The sequence below is a fragment of the Lepidochelys kempii genome, chromosome 2 (assembly GCF_965140285.1).
Source record: "Lepidochelys kempii isolate rLepKem1 chromosome 2, rLepKem1.hap1, whole genome shotgun sequence".
Taxonomy (NCBI): Eukaryota; Metazoa; Chordata; order Testudines; family Cheloniidae; genus Lepidochelys; species Lepidochelys kempii.
The window spans coordinates 156,312,472-156,338,253 of NC_136381.1; the positions used below are offsets into that span (position 1 = coordinate 156,312,472).

Sequence of the window (25,782 nt, forward strand, 5' to 3'; positions counted from 1 at the left end):
GTCCACAAAGACATCACCAAAAAGCTACAACCACAAATGAGCACCAGGTTAGTTCTTAATTATGATTAGCCCAGCAAAATCCATAATATGCTTCCATTTAGATAGATAGATAGATAGATAGATAGATAGATCACTGCCATCCTTAATTGCAGAGATATAAGTGAATATTATAAAACAGTGTGAAGCTCAGACTTGTAGCCAGCAATGTTACATCTGACCAGCGCCCTTTTTATGTAACCCCCGTTCTGTCCCTGTATGTTTAAGTTTTGCACACACACACAAATACAAACCCCAATAATTATACGAATAATGTACATTTAACCCTTCTTACTGAATAATTCTTAGCTTCCTTACAACACTTCACATGCTATGGGCCTGATCCTGAAAATGCTTACTCATGTGAGTACTTCCATCAGTGGGACTACTCACATCCTTAAGCATTTGCAGGATTCAATCCTGGTTCCATTACAATCAATGGCACACCTTATATTTAATTCCATGGGAACAGACCAGCGCCCTATGTAAAGGTACGCAGGACACAATGTAATGCAGCCCCTCTGTGAGGTGGCAGCCAACTGCAGTACAGCACACTGTACAGCAGGAAAGGGAGGAGAAACTTTGGCCAGGGTCACTGGGAAAATATCTTCCTCTGATGACCTTGCAGTTCTTGAACCTGTGGTTCCAGAGTATCCAGATATTATAAACCTAACGCCTGGAAAAAGAAAAAAAACAACTTACATATATTGCATAGACCCACGCTTTGGAGGTAAGTAAACTAAAAAGCCTACCGTTATAAAATTCCTCATAAAATTAAATCTATATATTTTAACATAAGCAAATTTAATATTCAGATATTTATGCTTATGATAGCATACGTTCCTTACCTTCTTTAACCATGCCGACACTGAGACACTTCTGAAAGCGGCAGTACTGGCATCTGTTACGACGTCTCTTATCCACTGGACAGTTTTTATTTGCCAAACAAACATATTTTGCGTTTTTCTGAACTGTTCTCTGAGAAAATGCAACGCAGAAATAGTCAACTGATAGTTTCTTGAATGAGCTAGGACCTGACAAGATGTATTTTAATTACAATGTGAAAAGCGACAGTGCAATTTGTATAATTAGATAAAATTAATTTCCTAACACACTAGCCCAGAGGAAAAACAGTTTTATTGGTGTTAGCTGCTGACAATGAAAATTGTCTAGGATTGTTCTGAAGCAAGTCTCAGGAGACAGCCAACTTTGAATGATAAAATCATATCTGAAATTACCAGGTCATCGCATCTACCTTTGGGGATTAGATTATCTCCGCTTTTAATATCCCTTTGGGAACAATTTTCTACTTGGTTCATTCCCCTGATTATTACTGACCTTATTAAAATAGAATCAAAATAACCTGGTATGTACTTCTCTTGCTATCGCTGTTGTTAGTCAAATATCACAATAACTGGTTTTGCTAGCCATTAAAATCAGTACAGATGAAATCAAAACTACAAAAACCAAACCAAACCAAAAAACCCCCAAACCTTTCACAATTTAGTTAACTCTCATGGAAAAATAACTTAATTTGGAGAAAATGAATGGAGTTATATTTATACTGACACTTGCTTAGCTATAAAACAAACGTTTGGAGAGATGCTGACCAATTTATTTTTAAAATCCTATATTTATATTCTAACAAATAATTTTGAAAGCTATCAAATAGTTCAGATTTTATAAAAATAAGTTAAGACTAGAAAAAGAATAAAGCAGATATTGTACAAAAAGTGTAATGTGTTTTAATATTTAAAATCAATGCTATTTCAATAAATAACTCAATTTCACCACAGATGAGCAATTAATAGCAAAGACTTAAAAGCAACCACAATAAAATTCATAATTACTGTGACATTATAAACTGAATCTTTCATCAATATGAAATTATGTAGAAAAATGTTATTTCTTTCACATTTGTGTTCCTTGTGCAATAAAAGACAAGATCAAAAGTAATAAAAATAAGAAACACATCAAATCATTCACCACTTAAATGACAACTGCATCTTGTACTTGGAAAATCATTTTGTAAATTTAGGGCCCAATCCTGCTCCCATATAAATTCACAGCAGTTTAGCTATTGACTTCCACAGGAGTAGGAACTTCATAGCTACTTTTCCCAGATGATTTTTGGTACCTATTCTAATTATATTTACACAACTAAGAGTTTTAATAGATATGTGTATATTTACCATATTATAAAAGTATTATCATTGAGTAATGTTACTAGTAGTAAGTGCAATAAAAAAATGTTTTAAACTTCCTGCTCCTATCAAAGCCAATGCAAAAACTTCCATTAACTTAAACAGGAGCAGGTCTCCGATCTTTACAGAAAGAAATTGACTAAATCAAACCTTCAACCTTGATACTAATAAATCAAACCCTAAGATCTACTGCAAGCTCTAAATTTAAACATGCCATTTGTAAGAGTAAACTGAAACCTTACATACGATCTGTAAAAAGCAAAAACAAATACTAAAACCTAGCATTAAAAACAAACAAAAAATACATAAACCCAGAAAGCATAAGCAGAATTTTTCTTCATAGTGAATGCGTTGTGCATTACCTGTACCCAGAACCTTCTCAGTTAGTCTCAGAGCTAATATTGAGGCACTGAATAGTGCTTCGTCATTGCACTGCTTAATACCTTTCACAGATCAGAATTCACTGGTTTCTCAGCTAAATAGTTGTAGTCAAGCAGCAACTTCCTAGCATTACAAATGTTCTGTTTCATAACATACATTGACTCAATTGCCTCCTTGGCATGTCCTTAAATCTACATTTCTTTGGATTACCCTATGGAGGGAGATTACACTTTTCACTGTTACTACTAGCTGAATTATTGGGACATCTGTATTTCATGCCTTGTTTTAAAAATATGTAATTAGTCTGAATGCCTCAGAAAAGTCCAATTTGTTGAGAGCAAAATAAATGCAGCTAGATTTATTTCAAGAGAAGCTCCTGAAATAGTTGCCCTGCACTTCACGGAAAGTCATTATGTGCCAGACACTAGGCTGGTGTATATCAGTTTAGCTCCAGTGATTCAGCCAACTGAGGCCTTGTCTTCACAGTGTGTTACTCCACACCAGAGCAGTATAAATCCTAGTGCACACTAGCATGTTGCACACTGCATGCATTCTTAGTACTTTTTGAAATGGCCGGGATTACATTAACGCACACTAGGGAACTTTTAGTTCACGGCAGTAGGGTCCCACAGGCCAGTTAGTGCATGACATACTAATGTGCACTAAAATTTACACCTCTTTCATAGATTCATAGATATTAAGGTCAGAAGGGACCATTATGATCATCTAGTCTGACCTCCTGCACAACGCAGGTCACAGGATCTCACCCACCCACTCCTGCGATAAACCTCTCACTTATGTCTGAGCTATTGAAGTCCTCAAATCATGGTTTAAAGACTTCAAGGAGCAAAGAATCCTCCAAGAAGTGACCCGTGCCTCATGCTACAGAGGAAGGCAAAAAATCCGCAGGGCCTCTTTGAATCTACCCTGGAGGAAAATTCCTTTCCAACCCCAAATATGGTGATCAGCTGAACCCTGAGCATATGGGTAAGATTCACCAGTCAGATACCCAGGAAAGAATTCTCTGTAGTAACTCAGATCCCACCCCATCTAACATCCCATCACAGGCCGCTGGGCCTATTTACCTTTGGTGCAGACTAACCTGCAGTGTAGCCACGCCCTGAGACTCTGGGTGAGAACTAGCCCAATCTCTACACTACATCCTCTGGAAGATATTATTTGGCTTTGTATGAATAGTCACTTGGTGTCTACCTTCCCCCACCACACTACCCAGATGGTGGGTTTTCACTCTAACATACACTTGGCTCACAGAATCATCCTAACTTTTCTGGGTGAACTTATCAGCATAACAACAACCGAAGCAGTCAGTGGTTAGCGTGAATGGTGTGGGGATGACGTGGGATGGGGGGTTGGCATCTGTGCGTAAGTGTATACGGTTCTCACCTTAAAGAAGCCCTTGCACCCCTCGCACGTCCGTACCCCATAGTGTTGGCAGGCAGCATTGTCCCCGCACACAGCGCAAGTGCCTTCTCCAGACGAGGAGCTCCTGCTGGGTGGGGAAGGCAGGCCACTGCTGCTGCCACTGCTCTCGCCCAACAGGCTGGAAGTGGCTGCATTGAGGCCCAGTGGCGAGAAGGCTAAGGCGGCTGCTCTTTTGGCCAGGGGGAGCCCATAAGGATGGTTCTCCATAGTGGTTTGACCGGCAGTGGGTCTGTCAGATCCCAGAGGCAGGCTCAGGGCAGCAGGGTCATAGCACATGTGGGCACCAGCTGCAGGCGTGTGGGGTGGCGAGTGCTTGAAGTGGAAGAGGGGGAAGCGGGTGGGCACAGTCTTCATAGGGGCAGAGTCCATCAGGTGGCTGGGGGCCATGCAGGTCTGTGCAGGTTGCAGCGGATGTGGGGGTTCATCCCACATGGAGGCCTGGTGAGAAGGGAATCCGGGAGTGGTGGGCGTGGAAGGCGGGGACTGCTTAAAGTACATGGAGGTGCTGGGCATCCCTTCATCTGTGGAGGGCGGCAGTGAGGAGTGGTAACTATGTAGCCGGCTGTCTTCCATTTTTATGAGGGGCCTCTGGCTGGAGGAGGCAGATTGCATTTGGTACAGGCAGGAGGGCTTGAGCTCATAGCTGCCAGAGTAACCCTCCATGAAGGTGCTGAAGCTGGGCAGGGAGGTGGTGGCGGTGGCAGTGATCTCGGTGCTGCTCAGGTCCATGGTCAGTTTGGTGTAGTCAGGATTCATGATCTCCGAGCTGTACTCTGAGCCATATGCGTAGGTCTGAGCTGCATAACTCGAACCAGGAGGTGAAGGGCTATACTGAGCTTGCACACAGGGCATATCTGCAAGGGCAAAAGGGGCCATTAGCAACAACAACAAACAACAACCACGTTGCGGCTGCAGCTTCAGGTCATCACTTACATTTCTCTTAGCCTTTTATGGTGATTTCCTGCATTTCACGGAGAGAAATTAGACACCCACTGCCAGAATGTGGGAGTTATAAATTTCCTCTGAGTACTCAGTATTTGAGAAGAAATATATATTAGATGCATATGGGGCCACATTCTGCTCTCAGTTACGTTGGCTGAAATTACTGGAGTTACCCCAATTTTACACTGGTGTAAGTGAGAGCAGAAGCTGGCCCTAACTGCCCTAGCTCCACTGCCTAACAGACATAGATGTCAATGAGAATTAAACAAGAAGCATGAAACTAGTATATGAATACATGCAATTATGCCATAAAATTTTCATGTGTGGAAAAACCACACTATCACAGTCTATTATGTATATAAAGGTATTGTCTAGAGTGTACTTCAAAGACACAACTGAAATCACTGTATCTGTTACTTAGGAGCTGTGAAGATAAATACTTCTTACTTGACCTAGAGCCTTCATACTGTATTTTTGATCAGATCATAATTAAGGGGGATATCTTGCCATCAGCTTTTAAGAAGAACTCCCCATTATAGGGAGGACTGCTAAAAAAGATGGCACAATAGACCCTAACGTTTTTTAAAACGTAAAGGCAAAAGTACACTGTATTTCTGTCTTGATTGCTATAGGAGATCTAGGTTGAGGTTGATACTAGTCCTGTATTTTTTTTACATTGCATCATGAAAGTAAATCCAGTTCACTCACACAAGGAGTTGATTTATTTATTTATTTATTTATTTTCCACTTCTCTGTTCTTCACTTTATTGCTCACAGACCCAATGCAGCAATCTGTATGAGGTTTGCCTGCTTAGTCACTACAGGTTTCAAGCCCAGTATTTGCAATTGAAGCTAAAGACAGTCAGTGAGTTTCACTTTGACAAAACATACATCTTATTATTAGTGAGGGAAATGCTTTCACATGGAAAACCTGAGAAAGTAAAGAAGTATTATTACCCTTGTAGGAAATATATTTCAAAATTAGGACTAGTTTATCTCTTTATAACCAGTATAATTCATATTCCAGAGGCACTGGATAAATGATACATACAAACATTTCTAAAGGTTAAAGGTGTTAAAGCTGTTCTTCCTGGATATTTTAAGAAGTCCCTTTACTTTGGTTTCTTAAAACATTTACTCTCACACAATAATCAAATTAATTTCTATTAAATAAACTTTTAATTTCTAATTTGTAGAGAAACACATTTAAATTAAGAACAGATTTTAATTATTGGATTTTCATGTCAGAAGAAAGACCAGCTTTTTCAAGTTTTCAAGGAACTTTGTAAAAATGTGGGAGAAAATTACTGCTTTTGTTTCCTAAAATGATTCTTTGAAGACTACTTTTATTTATATATCCAAATACTATATATTTTTTTAAAAAATAGGACAAAATCTTCATAAATCTTACCTCAAAAATCTTATTTATTTTTATTTCTAAAATGTGCCTGCCAGTCTCTGGGTGCATATACACAGTTGAAGTAATGCAAATTAAGAAAGAAAACTCAGTGCCAACTTGTGATATTATCAAACAAGGGAAGTTAAACAACTGGTTTTCCTAAATATGTTGCTTATATGGTAATAGAGTAAAAGGAAATGAAACTCCTTCCATACACCTCCAATGAAAATTCTTTGAGAAATGCAGTTTAACAAGCAGATAAATAATGTCACAAATTGACATGTTGACACAGAATCTTGTGAAGGAGAAGGATTTTCTGCCTGTGCTGAACAGGAGCAGGCATTGATAAGAGATGACCTGCTGTTCCTCTTCTCTTCAGCAAGAATACCTGCACTACTGAATATAACATAGCTATTTCACTTTAAGAAACTATTATGCTAAATTTGCTATAAGGAAATAGAAATCTGCATTAAACCCTATTTGAAGAAAAGGAGGAGGAAAGAATTAAGGTAAGGATCTATTCGGATCTGCAGAACTCCTCTTACTAGCCTGATTCCCAGTGTGATCTACTGACTAGTTCTAACCCCTGTTTTTTCTTTCTACTTTAAGCACTGGGATTAGTTTTCCTCAAAAATAAATAATAACGTGACAATTTAATTATTATTATTTCTTAACACAATGTACCTAAAATAATCACGAGCCCCGTTTTAAAACGATGTATTAGCAAGACCAAGATGAATCAATACAAAATCTGGTTAGGAACATTCAGAGGCACTAACCTTTCTGAAATCTTTGCAAGAATGGTACATGAGAATACGAGTTAATAATGTTCACCATAACATCCCACCCACTTGCTTGCAATTTTCTCTTTCAATTTTTAATGTTGGTCAGGGACTTTTAATTCCTATGGATTCAGTCATAACAGTCAAAGTTTTATTAAATACAGTCTCTGAATGACCATGCAATTAAATCGGGGAGCAAAATCTTCTCGAAGGCAAACTCCCTGCGCCCTGTTCAAAGCGAAATGGCGTTGCAAGAGCGAAATTTGGCCCTACGAGTTTGAAAATATTAAAACTGTTGATAGCATTTGCAAAAGAAGCTCGGCGTATTGGCAGGAGACTTTATTCTCACTCCGATTCCACTAATTCCTTGTTGCTGGGAGAAGCCAATTGTCTGGATTCTGCTCTCTTTGTTCCGCACGTGTAAACCCAGAATAACTCCATTGACTTCAGAGGAGCGACTCTGCATTTACACCACGTACTTCGGGGCTGAATACGTGTGCGGGCTCTGAGCGGGCAGGGGCCCCCCAGCCGCGGTGTGTCTGTTACCTGGAGGGTATCTTGCTCGCTGAATGGTGGGGCTGGTCGTCTGGACGGCGGAGGCTGCAGGAGGAGGCGGAATGCGGGCTGGCTGGGGCCGGTCTGCGGGTCCGGGTTTGGAGCCGGGACTCAGCGTGGGGCGCTCTTCCGAACCGGGCTCTGTCACACAGCAGGGAAAGAGAGAGGTCGGGAGTCACAAGGCGGTCTGCACCCGGGCGCGGGAGCCAGGCTCGGAGACCCGGGCTGAGATCACGCCGTGGGGCTGAAAACGAGCCGCAGAGCCGGCGATGGGAGGCAGGTTCTGAAGGGAAAGCCACTGCTCGGCCACCTGCAGCCTGGGATAACAGCGTTAGCGTGGGAACTGGGAGGGGAGAGACAGAGAGAATTCAGCCCCAGCTCCCCCCCAAACCGGCGAGGGGCTTCTCGTGTTCCTCAGAAAGCAGGTCGCAGCCTTTCCCCCCGAGGTTAGGAAAACTCCAGCCCTAATGCTGCCATCCCCCCGCCCCCCTTCTCTCTCGCTCAGGACGCCAGGGGAAGAGTCGGAAGGTGCCATGGAAAGGAAGTTTACACACTCTTCGGTCAGTAGCAACGTTATGGCAATATCGGGATCGGATTGGGCGTAAAGCCATGAAAGCCTCCTCCTTTCGCCCAGAGAAAGACGCCGTGGAAAATGTTTAGCAACTTTCCCCTCTAACTGGCTTGGCCCTTTTTTGTGCTACATGTGGGGGCATTTTCGGCAGGCCAGCAGGAAGTTTAAATCCGGGTGGATCCAGGCCAGAGGACAGGTATGGCCAAGGTAGACAGGCTCTTGCAGTGAACTGAAAGGATTTCTTACCCCCGCCCCGCCGAGCTTGCCTTCTCCGTGCAGTCCCCGAAGGGTCGGCGCTCGCCCTCTCCCCGGGGGGGTGGAGGAACCCCGGGGATCAGCCCCCGCACCTAGATCAGCCCCAATGCCAGCTTCTGTTCTTGCCCTGCCTCGGGATTGCAGCGCCCCTCGCACACGATATAAAAGCGACGCTTTAGTCTAATCTGCGGTGAGAGACCCCCCCAGCGGGTCGGGCATCCAATAACGACACCATTTTAGAGAAGTTCCTTTCCCTCTTCCGATAATATTCAGCACCTGGAGGGCTCCAGCACGTTTGCTGTCCTCGTAGCCTACTGACAACCCCCCTCGCCTTCAGCAAGTGCAGCCCTAAAACCAGCGGCCTTTCTCCTGTCCCCCGAAGGCTCCGCGGCCCTTGCGCCCTCTTCTGCCCTCGCTCCTCCCCCCCCCCCCCTTGGTGCTTTGCTAGGGCTCATCTCTTACCTGGTTTGGCTTTGTCACGCTTATTCTTGAAGCCAACACCTGCGTATCAGAGGGGAGGCTTTGCATTTCGGCGGGGAGGCACTAACATCGCCGCCCGTGTCAGGAGAGACCCCCCCCCCACTTCCTCCCTTGTGTCTATTAGCGCGAGTCCTGGCCAGGAACTTTCGCCTACTTTTGCCATCATGCCCCGCGAAGCGCTCGGGGTGTCAAACGCTCATCTCCTCTTCTTCTCCCGGGCTTTTCCATCCCTCCCTGCTCTTGGGCCAGCGCTTGCAAGGCCGCTTCTCCCACTGCACTGAGCGCCCCAGGGCTCCCCTCCTCCCCCAAAGCCGCCGGTTACCTAGAGACACTCTCTGCGCCTTCAAACATGCAACGCTCCTCCAGACTGCGGCCGCTGAGCCAGGAGCACAGAGCCTGGAGGGCTGTAAATTAGGAAGGAATAACTACCCTTGTCAAAGAGCCTTTCTTCCTCCTTACACTCTACATTCAGCCCCAAGTGACCCCCCCCCCCCGGGTAATCTGAGGAGGAAACCGTGAAATGCTCCATTGTGATTGTGGCTCTTCAGCTGAGTTTCGAAACCTTCCTTTACCCCGGGAGGGACCGCGAAGGGGAAGCGTCACTGCATTAAAGTTTCAGCTGCATGTCGAGTAGCGGCTAGTTTGTAATTTAATCGCTACGTAACTATCAAACCAACCCACGGAACTCCAGCAAATAGCGCGCAACTTCAGTCAATTTCATCTCTGAGCGGCCCCGGCCGCTCTCTGTTTCTCAGCCTCTCGCTCTCAGCGTGTCATCATTGGGACAAGAAGAATTTAACATACAACAGTCCCCACGGAGAAAAAAAAGAAAAGGAATGGAAGAAGCTAATAAGCTGAAGCAGGCTGGAGAGAATTCCCGTGACTAATTCCAGAAGTTTATTTGAAAGTGACGCTCGCAGGGGACCCCCCTCCGCCCCCCTAAAAATAGCATTTTCCGCCCTTTATTTGGGAAAACTTTGGGAGTTAAATCCTTTAGCTCAAAATAAGGTGAAAACCAAACAACACTTCTCAACAACGTAAGTTAAGTATTAAAGTTTAGACGATCCATGCCGCCACCGGGACAGCGCAGTATCGCGATACTGCAGACCAATAGCTGCCCACGATATACCACACTTGAATGCCCAGTATACAACATGTTATGGATTCTTTTAAAGACAGGCGCTGTTGCACAGTTAGGAAGAGAGACAGTTATACAGCGAGTTAAGGCAGCGAGTGAAATGCAGCTCCTCTGTACTGTGACACACGTGCTGGGTCTGTATAGTAAGTAATTACAATCTATGACCTCCAAAGGGAAAAGTGCAAATTTCTTAGGAGCATCTGCCAGGCAGACGTGCCTAGCAAAGATCCCATCTCATTTCATTACAATATGCCACATTCCAACAATTACCTCTTCGGCGAACTCTTCCAGCAGTTTGTTTGTTCTCTCCTAAAGCGAGATCAGATCAACCTGCCCTGCAGTCCCTATTAGTCCTAACTTGCACAAACAAAACCACTTATTTCCCAAGCACAGTTAAAGGAAGAGACAAATTACTCAAAAAGAAAAGGAGTACTTGTGGCACCTTAGAGACTAACGAATTGACTGCCATTCTTCGCTTCACCCGAGCTGCAAACTCCCCACCGCCGGCGGCAGCATCATTTCCATGACAACAACTAGCAGAAATACCGTAGTTTTCGGCTGAGGCTTCTATTTCAGAAACCCAGCTCTCCTGTTTAGGAGAGGAAAAGTCTCAAGTACGGGCTAACAAAACAGCATCAAATATATATCCACCCAGGACAGAAAGGAGTAAAAGTTCCAGGGTACAGCCCCCAGCATGTTAGATTAGTAACACTGGTGTTCATCACAAACAGTTGTCATTTCAAGAGCAATATAACCGGCAGCACAACTTTTACCAAGTCCATCCACATTCTCTCTCTCCCATTCATATATACATACTTGATTGCTGTGGCGGTTCCGTCTTTACATCTAGTTTGTAAATGCCCGTTTCCTTAAATGTGCATGTAGGCTCCGTCCAGTGGCAAAATTATAAAAGGCAAACCCAAGAGGTTCTTGGAGGCTGTACAGCTGGAGGCTGCGCTATCCCGAGTCATGGGAAAGGATTACGGAGGCTTGAGAGACCAGGAGCTGAGAGCAGCCTGCTGCTGCTGCTGCTGGTGGTGGTGCTCCGGAGTGGAGCGTGTGTGCGAGAGAGTGAGTGATGAACAGCCAGCTGCAGCAATGTGCCTTTGTTTATATGCGCTGGCTCAGTGAGAGAGATCTGCCTCTGCCTCTCCCTGGGTCTCTCTCTCTCTCTCTCTGTCTGTCTCTGTGTGTGTGAGGCGAGAGAGGAAGGAGACTCCTCTGCCGCTGCTCTCTCCCTCTCCCTCTCTCTGAACGTCATTTATGTGAGAGGAGCCCTAGCGGCCTCGCCATAGAGCGACTGGAATGCGAGACGTCAATCGTGACGCCATGGGAGCCTGACGCTACTGCCCACCCCCCGCGCGCCCGCCCGCCCCAGACTCTGTGAGTCTCTCCCTCGGTACAGTGCGGCGCGTGCGAGAAAGCCCCGGCCCCGCACCTACACTGCCGGCATCTGGCTGCGACGCTCTGCTTAAATTTTCAGACTGCTGTCAACCTGCGAGACGTTACCAGGAGGGGAGAGGGAGGATATGGCTGGCAGGCTGGGTCTGAGTGCAGGAGGCGCGGGAATGTTAGTGGCAGTGTAGATATTTATCAATAATATCTATGGCCAGGATTAAGAATTAGAGCAATGCCTTATGCTGTTACTGCACACAGGAGCATTGCTTAACCGTATATATTTCAGGACAAAATAAGAGAGTATTTAATAAGGTAAAGTTCAGACGACACTTTGGACATGTAAACCGCGCTTATTATTGATGACGATTAAAACTGTTTAAGAGAAAAAAGTAAAAGGAAACTTTTTAAAGTGTAGGAACAAGGCGCAGGTTCTGAAGGATCTCATTATACCCGGCTGGGTCTCTCTGCTCGGGTCACAAACCAGTCACTTCGGGAAACTTCATCAGAACTCCTCGTTGTTTTTGCTTATAGGTGTAGCTGTAACTCAATTCGCTTTCGCTCTAGCTGGGCTCTCAGTTATCCATTGTAACAAATGATTGTTGCTCTGTCTGATTTTATGTTTGCTCGCGTCTTCGCAATGTGAATGAGGGTAGCCTCAGGAGGAGGCTTTACTTTCTTTTCATAATAATTCTCCATATGGTGGATTAATTTGCACCCAAACAAATAAGAGCTGGACATTGCAAACTGCATAGAAAATACAAATTTGAATGAAACAGCTGCGGCTGCTGCTCACACACATGCAGGGACGAGGAGGGAGTGAAAGAAGAGACACCGATCGCACTTTCACTTTGTTTAGGCTGGATTCACAATCCTCCTTCTCCTCTGGTGTCTATATTACACAATTCCTGGGAACTAAATGGGTTTCTGCACTCAGTCCTGTGAAGCTGGTTTTCTTGCTTTTCCTCTCCGGAGGGAGGGGTGCAGTTCTGATTTGAAGGAGACATGGGTTGGCTTGCTATTTGGGGGGGGGGGTGTCTTTGTGAATCCGTGTGTGCATGCGGGTAAGAGTCTCACTGAAACAAGCGGAGCTTTTAATATGTAACTTGCAGTGAGTCCGGGACCAGAAGTCCACCGGGGCACTGCTCAGCGCCCCCAGCCCTCGATCTCCTATGTGAGTGTCACATCAGATAAGCTATTACCAGCAGGACAGTGAGGTGGGAGGAGGTATTGTTTCATATTCTCTGTGTATATATAAAGTCTGCTGCAGTTTCCACGATATGCATCTGATGAAGTGAGCTGTAGCTCACGAAAGCTTATGCTCTAATAAATTGGTTAGTCTCTAAGGTGCCACAAGTACTCCTTTTCTTTTTGCAAATACAGACTAACACGGCTGTTACTCTGAAACACATCCCTTCCCAGTCCATCTCACAGAGGGAGCACTTGGGCTCCAAGCGAGGAATCCGGCCGCAGGCGGTTACCCAACACTAGATATTTTTTCTACTTTCTTAAACAGCGAGCCCCTTTCGGAGCCAATCAGAGGGCACACGTCACTATGGAACGCCGTCCTCTTGCCGGCGCGCCCAATCCCCGCACACGATGCGCCGGGCTCCATTCCAAGGGGCGGGACCCAAGACCTGACGCACAAGAGGCGCGTGATTGACGCAAACTGTGTTGCTAAATTTAGCCTCTGGGCTGTGTAAGCCGATTGCGATCGCGCGGGGGAGGGGGCGGAGCCCATTGAGCGGCGGCAGCGGCGGCGGGCCGGGCGCGCGCGCGCGCGCGGTGCTGGGGCTATTTTGGGTCCCTGCTTTGATCCGGCCAAGCCAAATATAGCTGCAGCCGGGTATTTATAGCCCTGGCGAGTCCCATTGTCGTGAGGGCCGCGCCCCCGCCCCCGCCTGGCTTCCTCGGGGCGGGGGACCTCAGGGATGGAGCCCGCTCACCAGCGAGCGCTGCTGCGCCCTTGCTGCCCCCCCCGGGCTGCCGGCCGCGGTGGGTCGGGGGCCGGGCCCCTGCACCGGGTAGTGCCGCCGCCGGCAGCAGCAGGCGGAGAGCCGGGCTGGCCTGCGGGCTGCCGCCCAAGGGGAAGCTGGAGAAACTTCCCGGCAAGAGGTGCCTCGGCAGCCTGGCGCGCCGCACCGTGTCCCACCGAGCGCCCAGCCCGCTGTCGGGCTGGCTGACGCGGTGCCCCGGCGCGGGGGCGGCCGGTGATTCCCCGCTCGGGAATGCGTAGCGCCTGCGGTCACCTGCCCTGCCCGGGCGCCGGCCAAACGCCCCGCGCCGCCCGCCTGGTGCTCAGGGCGGGGGGAGCCGGGACCCCACCTGCGCCGCCCTGCGGGCAGGGCGCGGACTCCGTGCCAAGGGCTGCCCCGGCCGGGCGCTGTGGGGATACCCCTGCCTGATGCAATGGAGCGGAGCAGGGGGCGGCGGCGGGCTCGCATAGCGGAGCGGTGACCTCACGGCAGAAGCGGCGGCTTGTTGGGAGCCCCCGCCCGCCTGTTGAGTAAGCGCGTTGAGAAGTGAAAATGCCATGACGGGCCGGTGCGCTCATCCCCGGGGCTGACAAGCCGCAGACCAGGGGAGATTCCCTTTGATGCGCTCCCTGTGTGGGCGGCCCAGGGCAGAGGGAACTGGTGGCACTTTCCGCCCGCCGTCCCCCCCTGCACAGCCGCGATAAAAATACTTCGCTTTCCATGTTGTCATCTGCCTACTCGTCCCGCTGTGCCTGGCTGTAAGGGGAACTGGAGAGAGTGCGCAACGCCCGCTGCCCGGCGGACGGGCTGCGGCGTTGCCTGATATTTTCCTCAACCCAGTTCCGGAGTGACCCCGATTCCCTTTTGATTCCCGTAATTCCTCCCCTTGATTACAGCCTTCCCCCCGGTCCCCTAGTTTAGAGAGACATCTTCAACTGGGAAATCAGGTTTCTGTACCTCCAATATTCACAGATAACTCCTAAAATAACAATCAGTGACAGAGGTCGGCGAGCGAAGAAATCTGCATGTGTTCAGTTTGCTTACTTGTCAAGTCTGACAGCAGCCTGGGTATAAAGCGCGCCCCTGCGCTTTCGGACCGCTCACCTCCTATCTTAGGTTCTTCCTTGCTGAAAAGATTGTTCTACAAAGCAGGGGCAGAAAAAGCCTTATTAATGTGTAGAGGATTTTAAAATAATTCAGGACATCCTGTTTGAAGGATATGCTACCATTAACTGGATTTTGGGGGGGAGGGGGAAGTTTCAAAAAGTCAAGTTGACCGTGTCCCTTGAAACACTTGAGGCCAAGTTCCTCCTTGGAGTAGTGAGTTTGTAACCTGCTATTTGGAATTAATCTCTGCTACCCTGCAGTCAATGTAGTTATACCCAAGGAAACTTTCGTCAATTTTGTACAAATGTATGCTAGTGCTTTTGAAACACTTGAGAAGGAGGGGACCTGTTCCAGGCAGCCCTTAGTATTTGAAGACAGACAAGTGAACAAAACTTAGGGGAAAGGGAACAACAACAGACCAGTTATATAATATTTATATACAAGTCAACTTGATTCATTGTAAGCAGCATGGAGGAAGTGGGCCTGGAAGAGGGACTTAAACGTAGGGGCTTTGTGAATGAGCTCCGTGACTGCCTTTCTGTGCATAAGGGGAAAGTGGAAAAAGGAGGGGGAGACTGGTGAATGGGTAGACAAGACTGGAAGTATTGGGACAATGAAGGAGACAGGAGGCAGCACAAAGCTTGATCAGGGACGGTAAGTAGGAAGGGTGGAGCTCTGTAGAGCTGAGGGAGATAAGGGGAAGCTTCAATATGATGTAGTAGACTAGGGTGGGGAGCAAGTGGAGGGATTCACTTTGTTTTTCCACTCATGTATTGTACAAATAACTTTGCTGTGATAAGTTTAACTGTTGGGTAGATATTTCTTATTTGAAGTGGCAGTTGATTGCTCCAAGAGCCGATTAAAGCATAGATTGTCTAGGTCCATTCCTAGGCCCCAAGCTCCTGGAATCATTTGACTAAGAATGTCAGCTTTCTTTCTTTTTTTTTTTTTTAAAAAGTAAATGCATAGCCCTGGTACTGGTGAAGAAAGGCATGAATACAGGATATGATTCTAATTGAGACAGTGACATATGCCTGAGTCTGCAGACAGCCTGGAACTGTATCACTAAGACGGGTGAACTACCCCATGTGTTTCAGTGATCTGTTAATGCCAACACCAACTGCTTTAGGGGACCCTGACAACACTAGTCCAGCGAAGGACCCTGTACGTGGCAGGAGGAGAAATGTGCAGCAAGTCCCACCCACCCAAGCAAATATAATCTAGCTGCTGGAATAAGTACTGGAACCCCCCTACTATAACCTCTACCTTTCTGGGGCTGGGAGAAGGAGAACCCATGCTACCTCTTTGGGAGGGGAGGGAGGTTATCATGCCAACTGTATCTCAAAGCAGGAAGTGTGGTCAAGGATAAGGCTGTGTGGGTGGAACTACAGTTTAAGCCCATGGGCTGTGCAGGGGCAATTACTGCCCAAAGAGTGAATTTCTGAGATAAATTCAGGTGATTGAAACCAGGGGTTTATAACTGTTATAAATATGTTCTGATTGCTTTAACCACAATAGTTCTGCCCACACAAGAGTTGATTTGGATTTGAAGAGGCCAGGACCAGATATGTTTCAGATATGCAAGCACACCATCTTATTTAATAAGATGATGCATTCACAGGGATCTTAATTTAAGTAAGTGTATTATTGAATAATGACACAATTCTGAATGAAATCCCTACTGGCACTGTATTGATGGTGGAGAATGGTGAACACACACTCAGAAAATACGTTTTTGGCATAAGCTTTAATCCTCACATAAACACAGTTCTGTTTGATGGAGTCCACTTTGAAAAAAAGAGAGACAACGCTCATCCTTGCCTGGGAGAAAGACTAGTATCTATCCAACAGGTGGCTGGCTTTTTGTGAAATAGATGCTGTGCAGAGTCGGGTTGCTGCTGTTCAGTGCCAAGGAGATGGCACTCTCTTTGAATTACAACTAATAAAATAACAAATATTCTTGACTTTCTCTGTTAACTTATTCAAATTATTACATGACTTGTTCATGCCCTTTCACTTCATCTGTTTAATAAACCTTAGCTCAGATCTTCAATATCCCGAAGGGACCAGAAAGTAACTTTTCCTACCAGAGGTGCTAATAACTCAGCTGGAGTATTACATGAACCCTGGTCATTGTTTGACTTTAAAAAAAAAAAAATCTGTTTTATTTATCCAGCACATACTGAGTTTCTAGCTGACAGATACTTTTGGTTCATGCTAACAAGGGATAACTCCTCTAATTTACCAACTTTTAAATTAACACTTTCCCTAACATCTTTCTACGCGTTAGCAAAGCCCTCTGAGGTTAATCCTGTTACAATATTTTCCCATCACATCTGTTTTGCTTGCAACTGTTAAACTATATTGTGAATTGCCTTTTACATTTGTTACGTATCATCTTACTCTGTTTCATTTACTGTTCTCTCAGGCTATGTCTACACTATGGGCCATACAGCAACACAGCTGTACTGCTGCAAGGTCTCCTGTGTAGCTTCTCTAGCCGGCGGGAGAGAACTCTCCTGCTGGAATAATTAAACCACCCCCAACTAGTGGCAGTAACTACATCATAGGAGTGAGTCTCCCGCTGACATAGTACTGTCCATGCTGACAAAAGTGCTAGTGTAGAAAAGCCTCACTCTTTCCCCATTTTTGATTATCTATCCCCCTTTCTTTTTTCTGGATGGGTCTCTCATCACTTTTGTGCTTGATTAGCTAAGCTGTCTGCCTGTCTCCTAGAGCAGCCTGTCAGCAGCTCCGTAGCCTGGGATAACATTAAGGGTTCCAGATGATGACAGTGGGAGATTCCAATTAGATTCACAGCCCCTTTTACCTTAAGTAGCAAGGGGATAATTTTCTCACAAAGCAACTCAGTGGGATGCTGAGTTCTCAGTGTGAAGCTTGTCAAAAGGGCTAGTGCGATCCTTGGATATATAAATGTGATTAGTGAGTAGAAGTAAGGACATTATTTTAACTTTATACATTGATGAGACAGATACTGGAATACTGTGTCCAGTTTTGGCATCCACATTTTAAAAATGTTGACAAATTGAAGAGGGTGCGGAAAAGAGCCACAAAAATTGTTCGGCAGCTGGAGAAAATTCCATACAGTAAGAGACTTAAAGAACTCTGTCTTATCAAAAATAAGACTGAAAGGTGACTTGATTACATTGTAAAAGTATCTTCATGGAGAAAATATCAGTATTAAAGGGCTCTTTACTCTCGTAGAAAAAGACACAACAAGAACCAATGGCACTGAAAGTAAAAGTCAGACAAATTCAAATTAGAAATAAAGCACAGGTTTTTACCCGTGAGAGTGAGTCACCATTGGAACAGATAACTAAAATAAATGGTGGATTTGACATCTCGTGAGGTCTTAAGTCTTAATTAAGACTGGATGCTTCACAGGAAGATATTCTTTAGCCAAACACAAATTATTGGGCTCAGAACAGGGGTAACTAGGTGAAATTCTATAGCCCATGTTCAGTGCTTAAAGTGATCTGAAAAAAAGTGTGTGTGGGGACTTCTATCACAATCTGGGATTGGCAGCATTGGTAAGAAAAAGTGCTTAAAGTGCACCCATCAGCAGCCGTGCTTGATTTAAAAACTCCCCCTGACCCTTTGCAATTCCTCCCTGCTCCGCTCCGCTCCCCTCCCTTCCCCACTTTAAGCATTGCTTGTGCTACACAGGAGGTCAGAGTAGACGATAATCTGATGGTTCCTTCTAGCCTTAATATCTATGAAACTGTGAAACCCCTAAAAAGCAGGCACCTCAGATACTTTGGTAGGGCTGGGCAATGCATCAGAATTCTCGTAAATACACTTTTCAAACATATCTTAGTTCTCTAATGCTGACACAGGAATCTCTCTTTTTTTTTTTTCATCCTCTGCAGACACAGAAAGCGGGACAGTGTTGCCAAGTTTGGTTTGTTGTTTCTATAATAAGTGAGTTTCGGAGGTAATGGCTTGTTAGGCCAATCCACCCTATCCGACTCAGGAATGGCGTGTTGCATGTTCATCTTTTATCTGCCTGTTAGTAAATTAATATTTCTTCCTTGTAATCTTCCTGTATTTTTTATTTGTATAGTTATAGCTATTTTTGCGAGGAGCCAGTGTGGCCCAGTGGATAGGGTGTGAACAGGACTCAAGAGATCTAGTAGATTCTATTTCTTGCTTTGTCACTGGCCTGCTATGTGACCTTGGCCAATTCACCTCACTTTTCTAGAACTCAGTTCACTGTCTGCAAAATGCCACTTCGAAAGGTGCTTTTGGAGTTAGGGATAAAAAGCATCATATAAGAGCTAAGTATTATTATTAGTTATTAGTTTATACATAGGACCAAAGATCCCTTAAATTATAGACATTCCTTATTTTCTTATCTAAATAAGTTTACCTAAGCACCTATTATATCTGTTTTCCTTTCATGTTTGTCACAGTCAAAAGGTCACAATTGGGCTGTGTGATTTTATGTCATAGGTCAAAAGGGATTAAACACCAACAGAAATCTTTCTTTCGCTGGGGCTAATATGTAAGGAGGTGGTGAATCAGCTAAAATAAATTGTCAACTGAATGGATGAACTAGTTCTAGTTCCTTTCACTGGATTGTATGTACAGAGCCAGATCCAGGCATAGGCAATATAGGCCTGAGCTAGGAACCTATCTCCTAGAACCACATGATAAGGACAGAATCTCTGCTTTCATTTTTTAAAAAGGAACTTTCTAGCTCGTATGATTGTGAAGAAATTCTTGAAAGTGATGCCGCTATCTCTTCCTGAGTCTGCAGATAACTTGAAGCTGAAATTGCAGGGTGTGGACTGCCCCATGCATCACAATGAGATGTGAACTTCCAAATTCATGGTTTAGGGGTGACTGGCACATCAACTCAGCAGAGTAATTTAGATGCAGCAAGAGGAGAAGAGAAGGGCAGTGGCCCCGCCTAGCCACCCAAGCAAATACAGTCCAGCTGCTGGACTAACTATTGTGTGGATTCTGTGCTGCCAAGCCTGACTCTCAGCAAGGGAAAGGGGGGGTTCTTGCTGCTGCTGTCCCTGCTGCTCCCAAGAGGAGGGGGCCCCTGCTGCCATTCCTGGGAGGAAAACGGGGCCCCAGGATTCTGCCTCTACTGCTTTAGGAAAACAGCTATGTCTTGAAGTGAGCCCTGGAAGTCAACAGATCTGGGCTTTGTCAAACCAAAGGGGAGTTGAGTTCCTGAGTCAAGGACCCCTAGTTGCTCTTCCATTGAAACAAGTGAGCTGTGAGGCTGAGTGCCTCATCTGATTGTACCAGCAATGGTAGAACATGAGTAGAGAGACATCATCTAAGGAACCTGGACACAAATTTAGGACTTTATAAAGGACAAGACCAACACCTTAAACTGCACTCAGAAACTAGCTGTCAGCCAGTGCAGATCATGGAGCTCAAGTGCTTTCTGTGAGAAGTACCACTTAAGTCATAACCAGCTATATTATGCGCCAGCTGATGCTTCTAAATGGTCATCAGGTATAGCTCCATACAAAATAGAATGCAGTAATCCAGTCTTGGAGGGACAAAGGCATGGATCATTGGGGCAAGGTCTGCACCAAAAATAGCACCTCAAAAACATCTAGGTATAGATTTTAAAACAGTACTCTTGGCCACTGCTGTTACCTGGACATCTAGAGCAGCCACGGGGTCCAAAATTATACCCAGATTGCAAATTTGAATACAAACAGCAGAAAAATGAGTGGGAAGATACCATTTTTGCCTCTTCTGATTGCTCCCCAGAGTTTATCAGCATTACATAGGAAGATAGGAATTGCAATACTGGATCAGACCAGCAATCCATCTAGTCCAGAGTCCTGTCTCTGACAATGACCAGCAACACATGCTTCAGAGGATGGCACAAGAACCTGCATTAGGCAGATCTGAAATAATCTGCCCCCCACATAGGTCTCATTCTGATATCTAATATTTAGAGATTGACTTAAACCTTGAACCACAAGATTTAATAGCCCTTCCAAAATTTTTATTGTTGTTAATTATAACTCTGGATAGTCTTGATAGCCATATAAACATCCAATCCCTTTTTGAATCTTGTTACATTCTTGGCCTTAATGACTTACTGTGGCAATGAGTTCCATAGCTTAATTACATATTGTGTGAAAAATAAGTAATTAAGCTTGATTGGGTTGTGAATTTCCCACTTTTTAACTTCATTGAATTTTTCCTTGTTCTTGCATCATGAGACAGGGATAACAGAAGCTCCCAATCTACCTTCTCTATATCATTCATTATACCTTTATCATGTCCTCTCTTATTTCTCATTTGTAAGGTAAACAATCCCAATCTTTCCAATCTCTCTTCATATGAGAGCTTCTTCAGCCTTTGATCATTCTCATTGTTCTTCTCTGAATCTCCTCTCGTTCAGCAATATCCTTTATTAGATGGGGTAACCAGTGCTGCACACAGTATTCCACATGAGGCATACCACTGATTTATATAAAAGTATTACTTCCTTATTCTTATCTGGGCTGACTATCAGCCAGCTAAACCATTTCTCAGCCAGATGCTGGGCAAATTTCTCAGCTTCACCATCTGGGTCCAATGGAATGATGATGTAAAGCCGAGAGTCATCTCATATGGGAAACACTGCAGCTCAAGCACATGCAATATCTTCCCTCTTATATATATATATACTGAACAAAGGAATAGTAAAATAGAATCTTGTCAAACCTCACTTGAGAGAGCCTTTTGTGCAGGCCAGTAATAACACTCTACTGCTCTCAGGGAACACTCAAAGGCAACTCCATCTACTCTGCTGGAATCCATAGATGGGTCAACCACACTTCATGGCCAACACACACAGTAACAATTGATGGCTATAAAAGAATCATAATGGACATTTAATCTTGTCCAAAAGGAGATTTTTTCCAGCACTGCTGGTAAAGTCTTGGTCTGTATGGTACCCAGGCCTAAAACTGGAAATGGGTAATGGAAATCTGGGGAGTCCTGGTATCAACAGAGCTGTCCATTGCAATGTTCTTGATCAACTTTCCAAAATAGAGAAACCTGAGACTGAGCAACCTTGATGGGATTGGTTACTTGAACTGGAGAAAAAGTTTTTAAATAATATTTAAATAATGATAGCTCCTACCATTGGCAACCTCATTCAAAATCAGAAAGACATGGATTCAATTTTTAGCCCAAAGCTCCTCCAGCAGTTCCGGACCTCTCGTTACCTGAAATACAAAAAAAAGACTCAGTACATGCTGATAACTTGATCCAGATCTGAGTCATCTTAACTATAAAATCACTTGAAAACTTCTCATAGCATGAAATAACCTACTTTGTTAGAGACCAGATTAATTAGGCTATTCACCGCTCAGACCAGTTCTACCAATCAGGAGTTCATAGATGCTGTAGTGGAGTTTGATGAGACCATTCTTCTTCTTGTGCATAACCACAGCTTGAACTTTGAAAGATCTATATGCCACAATTGGTCTTCCCTTTTGTTTCAAGATAGTGAAGTCCTATAAGGTTATCTCTAATTTCTATGATTCTTTAAATGAAAAGACTAGTATGTGTATTTACATGTATTATTTAAAAGTCCACATAGTGTACGCTAATGAAGATGTAAACAAATTACATAAAGGATATTGAATGTCATTTATCAACAAAATGATGCTTTGAATAATCTTCTATATATTTCACAAAGCATTTTCATAAATTTCTGTAAGAGAAGAGGAAATGAGAGTTGATTGTTATCATGCTGCATGTAAGTTTGGGCAGTTGTCACTATGCATACTTCAGAATTTTAGGCAATTTTCTTCAGCAATGCTCATTCCATTTTTGGCAGTCTGATGCTTTCATGTATTTAGTTATTAAATGATTCTGGTGTTTTCACTCTAACAAAATTTCTCACTGGTCATTCCACATATTTATGGCTAGTGCAGGAAAAAGTGCTTCCTGACATCTGTTCTGAATTAGTTCTCTTTTCCAGTTATGCCCTTCTGTGTTCATCATTTGTGTGATGAAAATAGTAACTTAGATTTACAATATTTGTACCATTTAAGGTTTTATAAAATTAAATTAAGTCTCCTTACTGCTTTTCTAAATTTAAGATCAAGAAATTATACCCCTTTCTCAGTTTATATGTTTTAGTAATGAGATGTACCTCATTCATTGTACCTTTATCATTCATTGTACTTTTTTCCCATCATGATATTGTCTTTCTAATGACAAGAACTGAACTCAATATTTTAAAGGTATTTTATTAAAAATTATTTAATTTCATGATCTATTTATATATATCTCTATATATAGTTCAGTTGTTTTTTATTTGCTTCTTCATACTACAAACATTTTTAGAGGACTCCACATTATCTAAAGGTTTCTTTTAAAGTCAGCCTACTCAGTTAAATTTTATAAATTTTCTATATTTGTTGATAAGTATGGAATGTATGCACCACTTTTTGATTTTTCAACTTCGCCATCTCAGCTATATAGATTAAATCCATTTATTTTATTTCCTTTATGATGTATTACTTGTGTTAAAATATTGGCAGATTTAAATAATTTCACCAATGTCATTATAAGTGATAAGCATCAGGTGGTCAAGTACTAATATTTGGAAACCCAACTTAAAAGTTCTTCCCATCTGAATGAGTCTTTTAAAGAGATTCTACTCTTTTTTTCATTTTCTCCTAAACTGGATTAGGCTACCATATTTTACTATGTTTGAATATGGTTGTGAACAATTGAGTTAGATTATTCAATATTGGTAATGACTTCGGGCCTATCCACACTACAATAAATTAAAAAACAAAATAAAGCTCTAGTGTAGATGAGGCAAATTATACTTTAGCACATTAGCTGGTCGAGGTGAACCCTAGGTTCCCTCTACTGGTCAGTGAAGTCAGGGACTATTTACTGTTTCCAGTATTGTGGTTTAAATTAATAATTTAGCTAGATACTAAATATCTGTAACCCATTAGCTCCCCTCCCTCTCATTTTCTTTTGTCCAGTGACTGTAGAGGTGTTAACTGGCCAGTTCACCTTGAGTGGTCTCTTAGAATACGTATTAACTGCTTATGCTAAACAACCTATTCCACGTTGTCATTCTGTGTCACTCTGAGTATTAGCTGTGTCACTCTGAGTACCTATCCCAGACCTGAAGAAGAGCTCTGTGTAAGCTTGAAAAGTTGTCCCTTTCACCAACAGAAGTTGGTCCAGTAAAATACATTACTTCACCAGCTTCAAGATTAAATATGTTTACTATTGTACCAACTAACTTGGTGGTTTACAACTCTGTTCAAACACTGTAAAATGCTGTAGTGTAGAAAATTCTTCATCCTTTTGCTTTAGCTCAATAAGCAGAGCCAGGACATGAGACAAGGCTAAAATGAAACTTGCCTTTAGTGACCACTCAAAGGACAGACAAAAACTGGAGGTGATTTTTAAACAAAAGTGTGGCTGAACAGTACTTATTACGATTGGTGATACTGAGGAGGGGCAAGCTGTGTGTGTGTGTGTGGGGGGGATATGCAGTGTTTTAAGACAGGAGGCTGCCTAATTCAGTTTCACTGTATTTAAAAAATTGCAAACTGAGGTCCCATCCTTCAGCTGTATGGAGCCTTATTGCAGTCTATGGGATGCTGCACCAGCTCATAAGGCCCCACATAACTATCCAGTTGTGGATTTGAGGCCTATTTTATGTGTAAATCCTATACTTATATTTGGAAAAGAGACAAGCAACCTTATTTCTCTTTAATTTACTGAAAGAATCACTCCAAGCATTTTCAATCATTTTGATGTCATATCTAAATAATCTGGTTGATTTTCTACATTTGCTTGTTGAGGTTTTCTGGTATACGTCTCTTGAATTTAGCAATGTTTATGGTTTCAAAAGGCCTATGGAGTCTGCTCCGAAGGGCACGTTAAAATATGTTGATAGTAGTCTATTAAATAGGTGGATCTCTGCCTGTATTTCCTTTAGCACTGTTAAGATATTAGACACATTGTATTCCATCTGGTCTTGAAGGGTGATGATTGGTTCTTCCGAGCTGTTTTGAGAACTGCCCCAGAAATGCTGAAGTCATTCAGGACAATTAACACACAGCTAATGGCAGTATCATTAGCCTAGCTTTAAAAGATTTCTTATTCCTTTTACATAACACATGTAATACATTTAAAAGTACAATGATGATCCCTTTTCCATAGAAGTAAAACTACTCCTAAGAGATATATTTATTCCTGGATGAATGAAGGTAGACAGATGACCCCGTTCCATTCTTTATGGCTTTGTAATATTAACTAGGAATTTTAAAATGGTGCATAACTATGTTTTTAATTTTGTTCAAAATGTGAAGTTACAAAGTGGATAGATATAAAGAGAGAAATATACATATGCCAGTATTGCCTACTTTCACAATTTTGTCATGAATCTTTCATTATTTGGTGTTTTTCTTAAAGTCCAGGTTCCTGGATTCAAAATATTTTGTATGATTCTTGGCTTTCATTTTTTTGAAAAAGTAATACACCTAGCCCTCCATAGTTACAGAGAAAATAGTGAGTGCACTCTGAAGGGTCAGAAGGCAAATAACGCTAACACTGTTTTACTTTTAAAAATCTCATGTTTTTTAAGCCACTCACATGATTTTATGAGGCCTGAGTCATGATTTTTGAACATATGAGACTGACAACACTGATATAATATTTCATGAGCTAAGGTATCATTCACAAGGGATAGAAGAAAGCGGAGGCACTGATCATTGTGCATGTCATCCCCTAGGCAGTGAGTCTATTTTACCCAGAGACATTTTAAAATATTTACAAGACATAAGGATGTTGCCTACTGTAATCTCTTAGTGTGGGCGTGTGGGGATACTGCATGCTAGTCTCGTTCACAGAGTGAGGTAGGGGGGCAAGCCTGTCCTGGTTTCAAATATATCCTTCCACCAGTCCCAGAAATTGGCAGTAGTCATTACTCCCCTCATCTCCTATGCCTGGCCTCATGCTACGGTTGGAATCAGCCCAATAGCAGCAGCTTGTCTGAGCTGCATACCAGGGATGCTGCGTGGGTCCCATGGAAGCCTGCTGCTGTCTTGTGCTCATGTGACAGACCCAAAGAATCTGGTGTTGGGG

General features: G+C 43.6%; 1 protein-coding gene across 3 annotated transcripts in view; it reads right to left on the reverse strand.

Moving 5' to 3' along the window:
• NR4A3 (nuclear receptor subfamily 4 group A member 3) overlaps positions 1-11,558 on the reverse strand; it is a 32,663-nt gene extending 21,105 nt beyond the window's left edge. The window contains exons 1-5 of one of the 3 annotated variants that reach the window (XM_073332530.2): positions 11,003-11,558; positions 10,629-10,775; positions 7,734-7,883; positions 4,026-4,918; positions 885-1,014 (exon numbers count right to left, since the gene is read on the reverse strand). In XM_073332530.2, the coding sequence (XP_073188631.1) occupies positions 885-1,014; positions 4,026-4,916 (1,021 nt within the window). In that variant the 5' untranslated portion in view covers positions 4,917-4,918; positions 7,734-7,883; positions 10,629-10,775; positions 11,003-11,558. Of the gene's footprint in view, positions 1-884; positions 1,015-4,025; positions 4,919-7,733; positions 8,965-10,628; positions 10,776-11,002 lie in introns of those variants that run through there. The other 2 variants (XM_073332529.2, XM_078851652.1) reach the window with 2 other exon arrangements.
• Between the last annotated feature and the right edge of the window lie 14,224 nt (positions 11,559-25,782).